This window comes from Eschrichtius robustus, chromosome X (assembly GCF_028021215.1).
Source record: "Eschrichtius robustus isolate mEscRob2 chromosome X, mEscRob2.pri, whole genome shotgun sequence".
Taxonomy (NCBI): domain Eukaryota; kingdom Metazoa; phylum Chordata; class Mammalia; order Artiodactyla; family Eschrichtiidae; genus Eschrichtius; species Eschrichtius robustus.
Window position 1 is genome coordinate 66,338,231 of NC_090845.1, and position 9,426 is coordinate 66,347,656.

Consider the following 9,426-nt stretch of genomic DNA (forward strand, 5'->3'; position numbering starts at 1 on the left):
GGGGCTGTTACTCTCATATTCTCCTCATAAAAATCCTGAGATAGAATTGGGGGAAAATGGAAAAAAAGCAGTCTGAGTAAATCAGTATGCAAAATGAGGAGTCTACGTGGAGCTGTTCTTTTAAACAACTTAATAAACTTGGAGACATTTAGCAAAGAAATTTATGTGGATGACCTTTTGTTAATGGCTTGCTGGTCAGTTCAAGTTAAAGGTTAATAAATATTCTTCAGCATGCAGGTGTTGCGTTTGATGATGGCACATTGGGACCAGAGCTAAGAATTGCTGGCAGCTTGTCTTCACCTCTGTAGGGAAGCTTCTGGTGTTAACAAATGGGTGGGCTGGTTTGGCATTGAAACTCCAGGTAAAAGGATGAAAAGTAAAAAAGAAAAAGAAAACTAAAAATGATGAGAATTAGAGAAGGGGCTTTGTTCTGCTCTAACAGAAAGAAGCCAAGGATCCCTATTTTAGGGATTTGAAATTCTGATTTGGTTCTTTAGTAAATAATGGAAGCTGTTATATCCAAAGGTTGATTTTATGAAAATTGGGGGCTGAACTTGCTGCATCATAATTGATACAAATTCAGGATGAGACCAAGGCATGAACATGTCCTGATAATTACTTCAACCTTTCTCTTCTGCTTTTTAATGCAGAATGGAGGCTCATAAAAAGGGACCGGAATGAGGAGGCTCTCTGCTGTGGCTCACAGTGGGGTCCCAGTTTGAATTGATGGGCTTTCTAGCATTCTTGGAGTACAATTCTTGTGTGCATTCAGTTTGAGGAACATGTATGTGAATATCATTCTATCATAAGTTCTGTTCCCACTCGATGAAGTCTACCTCTCCCAATTATTCCCACAGGTTTTTTATGAAGAATTAAAAAGTAAATATGAAAAATCATGACTCTTCTTATTACTTTCACAGGGAACCTAAGATGTTATACAGTATGTCTGGACAAGAGTTGCTCTGTACCCATCTGCTTTAAAGCTTAGATACTTTATTAAATAAGTAGGTCGCTCCAATGATGAAAGATAAATTCTTCGGTTTTATTCCCCAACAGGGTACAAGTATGAAGGAGTGAAATTTGAGAAGGGAAACTGTGGGGTCAGCATAATGAGAAGTGGTAGGTTTGCATATGTGTGACTTTGTCTCTTTGCGTGCATAGATGCAGTTGCTATTTTCCAGGAGAGAGGCGGTCTTGTCTGTCACAATTGCAGCCTTCCTTAGCTTAAATCTCACCACCTGTGTTGTCTATCCTCATGGTGCCTTGGAATCATAGCCTATGTGTTGCCGAGTTTGGCTAATTTTAACTGCAGAGCATCTTCCCTAGTGGCCTATCCCCATGGGCAAGGCAGCTTTGAAAGATTCAGAGGAGGGTGGGAGAACAAGAGGATGCAATGATGCTATCTCGGAGAGAACAGGGCAGCTTGAATTTTGAGGGAATACAGCACAAATTCAGGCCTGCAGAACTCTGAGCACCCAACTAGAGAAAATCTTTGTTCTGGTTTTTAAATTTCTTTTGTGAGGAACAGTCGTACCCTGTCAGGAGCTGGACTGAATGGCTTGTTTAACATTTTTAGTTTTATATTTGATGAGTATGTGACTATGTAGGCAAAAGAACTTAACTGTGATTAACTCTAGGTATTTCTAATTGCTAGTCTTATAAATATTTGTATTTGAGTCCAACCGATTGTCCTTCTAGACCAACCTTTGTGCAGCAAAATCACATGCCTGTTATTAGGACCTATACCTGTTACATGGGGGTGATTATTTCCATTCAGCAACTTAATTCCTTAATTATTCTTTGTACAAGATCCAAGGTATGGTAGAAGCCCCACTTGCTTGCATTGGAAACAGATGTTTGTTTTTTTTTTTGCCACACCACGCAGCATGTGGGATCTTAGTTCCCCCACCACGGATCCAACCTGTGTCGCCTGCAGTGGCAGCATGGAGTCTTAACCACTGGACCACCAGGGAAGTCCCCAGATTTTTATTTCACATATAAACATTCCCTTTTCTTCTCTGGCTATGAAGTTCTGTTTGTGAACAATTGAATATCTCCAATAAAATAGGAGCTTTAAGCTCCCTTTTTTATAGAAGGTAGCTCTTAAGCAACGATAGGATTTTCAGGACAATGCTGTTCAATCTTTTAAAACTGGTGAAGACAATGGAGATGGGCTTTTAAGGCACAGTTTCTTCTGTTTTAGTCCAGCTTCTGCCCTTAAGGCAGCAGCATGGTCCTCGCACCCCTAGTGTATACAGGATGACCTTGGGGTGATGCATAGACAGGGTGTTTTTAACCTTAATAGCTATTGGTTGATTTTCATACCTAATAGAAAGAAACTGTTTTTATATTTTCACTAGTGATATAAAGTTTCCTTTTAAAATAAATGTAAACAAAAACAGTTAATTTAAAGAAAAATATTAAGTAAATAACCATACAAGTAGAATTTTGATGTGGCCTAAAATCTTGACGATGGTATGAAAATGATTGACTTTTGGCAAACACTTCCTTAAAGGAATTCAGACTCAAAAATAGCTCTATGTTCAGAAACCAGGGGTGTGGTGGTGGTGTTGGTTGTGGCTCTCTAGGGGGCAGAGGGAACATATATTACTTTTTCACTGTTTGCCAGCAAAGCCTCTGCCATTGAAGTCATTGCTGGGTCTAAGTGATATCTCTTGACGCCAGCTTAATCTAAATGGAGAGCCTTTGGTCTGTAGCCCCCATTCTTCCATAAATATTTTATATTTTTGTAAGATGAAAGTAACACAGTTTCTTTAAAATAATAGGACTAAAATGTTCCTGATATTAGAAAAGTTCAAGGAGCAGCTTAATAAAACACTTTATTTACTGTAATCATGGAAGCATAACAGCTCTAAAACTTGCAAGCCAGCAATAAAACTAGCTTATTTCATTGACCTGAACTAAGTATAAAATATGAGCATATCAGAAGTAAAAGCTGTTAGCTTAAGAAGAATTGCTTCCATTTTGACAATGTCTTTATTTATTGTATTAATAACAGTCAAAAACTCTGCTTTGGCCTATTCTTGGACTTTCACTCTATCTCCTCCTAATCCCTCTTTCCTTCTTTTTTATTTCCTTCTTCAAGGTGAGGCAATGGAACAAGGTTTACGAGACTGCTGTCGATCCATACGAATTGGAAAGATCCTGATTCAGAGTGATGAGGAGACACAAAGAGCCAAAGTATATTATGCCAAGTTCCCCCCAGACATTTACAGGAGAAAAGTCCTTCTGATGTATCCGATTCTCAGTGAGTGGCTTGTGTTTAATTTGTAACCTTTGGTTAGGGTTTAAATTCAACTTAGTGCCTGCCTTCTAGGTACCCTTATATAAAGGCGAAAACCGTTTCTACATGTGTTTTTTGTTTTTCTCAGTTTGATTTGGAGTTGCCCTGGGCAGTTCTCTGGGGAATTTTTATTGTGTAATAAGAGAATACACGTTAGTCAAACTTTATTAGCTCCAAAAACTTCTATCTTAAAATTAACACATTGAAGCAAAGGATTTAATGAGGCAAAATATATAGAACACAGAAAATACATTGAAATATGTCCCTTCTCTAGCCCAATGAGTATAGCAATGATTTTCTCAAGGATTTATCCTCTTTGGAGGTAATATTTTTTTTCCTATTCTAGTCTGTTTCCTAAGCTTACTCATATCCTGGGGTTGGGGGTGGTGGGTGGGTGTTATATTTGATATCTCAAATACTGAATGAATTTAGGGCTTGTTGTGCATTTGGAAACTGAAAAGTATATGGGTTATGTCTGTTATTGAAAATAACATCATTGACAAAAAACAGGCACCTTCAAATGAAGCTTTGTCTTGTAGTGTCTTTTTTTTAACATCTTTATTGGAGTATAATTGCTTTACAATGGTGTGTTAGTTTCTGCTTTATAACAGAGTGAATCAGCTATACATATACATATATCCCCATATCTCCTCCCTCTTGCGTCTCCCTCCCACCCTCCCTATTCCACCCCTCTAGGTGGACACAAAGCACCGAGCTTATCTCCCTGTGCTATGCGGCTGCTTCCCACTGGCTATCTGTTTTAAATTTGGTAGTGTATGTATGTCCATGCCACTCTCTCACTTCGTCCCAGCTTACCCTTCCCCCTCCCCCTGTCCTCAAGTCCATTCTCTACATCTGCGTCTTTATTCCTGTCCTGCCCCTAGGTTCTTCAGAACCATTTTTTTTTTTAGATTCTATATATATGTGTTAGCATACGGTATTTGTTTTTCTGTTTCTGACTTACTTCACTGTATGACAGACTCTAGGTCCATCCACCTCACTACATATAACTCAATTTTGTTTCTTTTTATGGCTGAGTAATATTCCATTGTATATATATGTGCCACATCTTCTTTATCCATTCATCTGTCGATGGACATTTAGGTTGCTTCCCTGTCCGGGCTATTGTAAATAGAGCTGCAATGCACATTGTGGTACATGACTCTTTTTGAATTATGGTTTTCTCAGGGTGTCTAGTAGTATCTTATGTTACATTACTAAACTGCCTTTACTTCGAAGAAACTCAAAGACATTTTGAGATGAATGTTAAAGTTGCCAATGCATTTGGTTGTCACTTTATTTCAGGCACTGGAAATACTGTAATTGAAGCTGTAAAGGTTCTCATAGAACATGGAGTTCAACCTAGTGTTATTATCCTACTCAGTCTGTTTTCCACTCCTCATGGTGAGTTCATGCTCTGGATGGTCATGGGGTGGTTAAGTGTACATCTGCCCAGCCTCTCAACCTGAGGAAAAGTTCATTTGCTTCCACATTAAATCCAAATTGAATTTTGGTAGTTATAACTTGTGTTTGTCATCTCTAAGCTTAGTGGTAATACTTTACACCATTCTACTGTTGTTCAAATTCAAATGGAGAAGTATGAACTAACTCCATTGAAGGGGATTGCAGTTGTTTTCATGGTGGCCCTGTTTGAGTAGAGCTTGCAAATGACTGAAAGGTCACTATTTCTTCTGGCTCCCCACCTGAGCCTGAAAACTGCTCTCAAACAGCAAGAAACTCGAGGTTCTAGCTAGCCCTGTGGTCTTACTGAAGTAAGCTTTGCAGTGTGAAGCAAAGATCAAAAGTTTGTAAAGTTAGACTTCTGCTCAAAGGGCACAGTGAAAGAACTTGTGTCCTCCATTTCCTGAGAGAGGTAAGTCTAATTTAAGACCCTAGTTTTTTTTGCCATGTAATCTAAGACGATTGTGAAAGTATCCTAAGAAAATAATCATAAAGGCATGTAGAAATTCAGCATTTAGGATAGTCACTGTAGAGCTGTATTTCATGTAAGAGAAAATTTGAAAGTATATAAATGACTTACTTGGAAATGGTTAAATAAATATACAGCTGACCCTTGAACAACGTGGGTTTGAACTGTGTGGGTCCACTTATACGTGGATATTTTTCAATACTGAAAACTACAGTACCACACAGTCCATGGTTGGTTGAATTCATGTATGCAGAGGAACTGCAGATACAGAGGGTCAACTATAAGTTATATATGTGGATTAACCCCCATGAAATGTCATCACCAAGTTTAGAGATGACTAATACAAATTATGACTATTATGACTACCAAAATCAGACTTGGATTAAGATGGGACCTAATAAATCTTTCCTCAGCATGAAAGGCTAGACAGATGCACAATACTATTTCAATTTTCATTTTAAATCACATAGTATTAATAGTGGTTGTCTTAGGGTGGTGGGATTCTAAGTGATTCATTTTCTTTTTTAAGCTTTTTTTTTGTATTTTCCACATGTTCTACAATGAATTTGTATTTGTTTCATAATCGAAAAGAAAGAGAAATATGTGGCTTCTAGTTAGGGCGTTTCCTCATTTCCGAAGGTTCCAAGTCTCAGCCAACCCTGAAGAGGCTACAGAGAAACCAGTTGGGAGGGCTGCGTTTAGTATGCCATTGATTATTTTGCTGTTTCATAATAAAAAATTACCTGTAGTTCAAATGTTGATGGTGACAAAGGGTAATTTGCTTGGTTATCCATCCATATAACAGAGGTGGCATTGTAAACATTGAGATAACCAAATAATTATTGGGTTTTCTGTCTTTGGGAGTAGAAAAGTAACCGTGTTAGTTGTAATAGTATACATTAGAATAGTATACTAATTCTTTGACATTATAGATGAAAAAATCTTATTCCGTGGTAGCCTTGCTATGGCTTTTTAGTTTGACTGGCATCCTAGCTAGTCCCTTTCCTTTCTTCCTCCATCTCCTCCCCACCCAAGCTAGAGTCATAACTTCTCAAAAGCTAGCTTTCTCTAACATAACAAAGAAGTCTTTGCACTTGTTTCAACAGTGTTCCAGTTGAGAAACCAGCATCTTATGTATGATCCAGTTTCCAGAAAGGACTGTATTCTCTGTATTCCAGCTGCCTTTAAAATAAAACAAAAAAAGACTCTTAGGGGAAAAGTTGCTATAACTGAATATATTTTTCAAATCTTGGATAGAAAACAGTTTGATTCTAAGAATTTATTAGTGAGTGGGTGGAAACATAGTCTGACTACTATCAAAACTTTTCAGATACAGATATTATATAAACTAAGAGATTAACCAAGTCTGACTATGTGTCCAAAGGTCACTGCTCTCGGTCTTCTGTCAATATTAGACCTAATGACTGATTATAAAATTACTGAATTCCAAGTAATGTTATCAAAAAATTCTGCCATAATGACAATTCTCTTTTATTTTTTGAAGGTGCCAAATCAATCATTCAGGAGTTTCCAGAGATCACAATTTTAACTACTGAAGTTCATCCTGTTGCGCCTACACATTTTGGACAGAAATACTTTGGAACAGACTAAGTTATTGAAGGAAAATTATTCTATTGTGTAATATTACAGTTATGAGTTTCTACCTGTTTGACTAATTCACTTGAGGAATGACATAGAAAATTGTGTTAAAGATACTTTGTAATTTTTGGAAGTGGGTATATTAAAAGGAAATACTTGAGGTTTATTTTTTTATTTAGTTATTTCTTGACCATTGGCACCAAATTCAGCAATGAAGCACACACAACTCTTCAAAAATATTTTAATAATGTTCTTATGCAAATTGCTGATCCATCAGTGCATTGAAACTGTTCCCTAATTTATGAACCTCAGTTTAGAGGTTGCTTGCAGCCACAAATAAAACCCAAATGGAAGTCAGTTCATTGGCCCACTCTAGTTTGCATTTTGTTTAGTTTGCTTTTAGTTCTAGGGAGATTTCATGTATGTGGCTGTTGTCACCTTCCTCTACTCTTTACTTCCTAGTGTAATACACACTGGTAACTTGGAGAGGATGAAAAAAGAATGCCTCATAGAATTTTACGTTTCCATTAATGTCCTCACTCAGTTGGCAGATCCAGGGTATACAGTTAGCTCTTCGTTCAAGCCATTATGTTCTTCATGGCTCACTTCCTACCCTGTGCATTGTTGGTAGGTGCCTTGTCAAGTGTAATGCAGTGAAGACGATGGTGGGGCATTTCCAGCAACTGGAACTGTAACATTAATTTGCTTAGATTGAACCAGGGATGTCTGGATGCTGACAAGGGAGGGCTAAATACTGTTAATGCCATCAATGCCCTAGAAATGAATTGGTGGTGATTTTTCTGAGGTATGGGGGAAAGGATGGTTTCTTGCTGGGCGTATGGCCAATAAGTAAATTAAAATGCTTCATTTTTAATTTGGATGTTTCTAATAGAGGCCTTTGATTTGGAACTTAGTTCTTTTGCATGTTTGTCAATTGTAGATGTATTAAAATGGGACAAAATATCATGATATTAAAAAAATCCCTAAGATTTATATGTGTTCATATTTAGGCTTCTGAAAGGAAGATAAATCATTTTAGGAAAGGATGTTCGTGTTCTGAAACTTGCTTGTAAAACCCTGATCTCATTTTACATTGATATTAAAACATTTTAACAATGGTGGCTGGCTGATTACTTGATTAATTATACTCCTATAGCCCCATAGGCAGCTGTTGTGGGCTTCTGTTTAAAAAAAAAAAACAGAAAAAACAGAAGGCAGTTTCTTAGAAAGAACCAAAGCTGACAGAAGTCAGCAAAGATTCAGGGGAAGGAAGGAAAGCTGGTGTAGAATGGACTGCATTTTCCCTTTGGAGCCTAGAAGGACTTCACTATATTTTTCCCTTTATTTTTGAAGACTGTCATAATAAACTGAGATTAATTGATCGATTACCCATATTACAATTCTTCCAAGGCAAATGTTGCTTTCATGTTCTTGTTGAAGTTATCATCTGTATTTGTCAGTTAAGTATTTTGATACAATGTAGATTTTGTTTATTCCTGATTAGCAGAAGCTCTAACTGAAGCCCATTAAAACCAAGATCTTTATCTCCTTGTCCCAGGAAAGATGTGAGCCAGCAAATTTAGATAGAGACCAGATCTGCTTCAGGTTGATGCACTGAATTAGTTTGGAAAGGTGATGTTTACCACTGTAGGAATCAGTGCTTCTGAGTTAGTGCTTATATTAGGGTTTCAGTATTTTGTTTGAAGTGACTTTCCAGAACATTAGACAAATTCATATTCGAGTGTAGGTATAAAATGATATTTCAAGCAAATTAATTTTATATTATCAGCCATTTAAATTTAATGTGTCTCTGTTCCTTTTCATCACTGAACATGATTGGGAATTGACTACATTTGCTTCCCACATAAATGGAATTCCTACTATAAGCAATAGGAATTATTCAGTGGGATCACATTTCCCACTGGTGATTGTCCTCTACCCCTCTGCAGATTTCAAGAGCAGTTGTAACTATGTCTTTTGAAGTTTGGATCTTTTTAGCAAATGAGGCATTATTTGTAGGGTTAATCAATTGCAGGACTCTTTTGAACCCAGGGAATTTTCTAAACGACACAAAATTAACAGTCTATTCAAAACTAGATTGTTTTTAATGACATGAACTTCACAACAGTATAAACTGTGTAGACTCCTTATTGAAGAAAGAAACCCTAACACAATAAAAACAAGAAGCAGTATACATGAGTGTTTATCAAAAGTTGAATGTGCATCAGAATCACCTGGAGGGCCACAGATGGCTGGGCCTCACACCTAGAGTTTCTGATTCAATAGGTCTGGAGTAGGTCCCAAGGACTTGCATATCTAAGTTCCTAGGTGATACTGATGTTGCTGGTTGGGTGGCCACAACTTGATTTCAGACATTTCTTCTTATATAAGCATTTAATTATACAAATTTCCCTACAAATACTGGTTTGGTTATACCCCACAAATTTTGAAATGTTGTGTTTTCATTTTCATTTGGGTCAAAATACTTTTTTCATTTCCCTTTTGATTCCTTCTTTGATCTAGGGCTATTTAGAAGTGTGCTATTTAATCTTCAAATATTTATTGGATTTTCTAGATTTCTTTTTTGGTATTG

The 9,426-nt window shown here is 37.0% G+C and overlaps 1 protein-coding gene across 2 annotated transcripts in view; it reads left to right on the forward strand.

Moving 5' to 3' along the window:
- The window catches only part of UPRT (uracil phosphoribosyltransferase homolog), a 30,363-nt gene extending 22,458 nt beyond the window's left edge, over window positions 1-7,905 (forward strand). The window contains exons 4-7 of one of the 2 annotated variants that reach the window (XM_068534051.1): window positions 1,057-1,119; window positions 3,107-3,268; window positions 4,610-4,708; window positions 6,739-7,905. In XM_068534051.1, coding sequence (XP_068390152.1) covers window positions 1,057-1,119; window positions 3,107-3,268; window positions 4,610-4,708; window positions 6,739-6,845 — 431 coding nt within the window. In that variant the 3' untranslated portion in view covers window positions 6,846-7,905. The remainder of the gene's footprint in view (window positions 1-1,056; window positions 1,120-3,106; window positions 3,269-4,609; window positions 4,709-6,738) is intronic. The other variant, XM_068534052.1, reaches the window with a different exon arrangement.
- The last annotated feature ends 1,521 nt before the right edge of the window (window positions 7,906-9,426 follow it).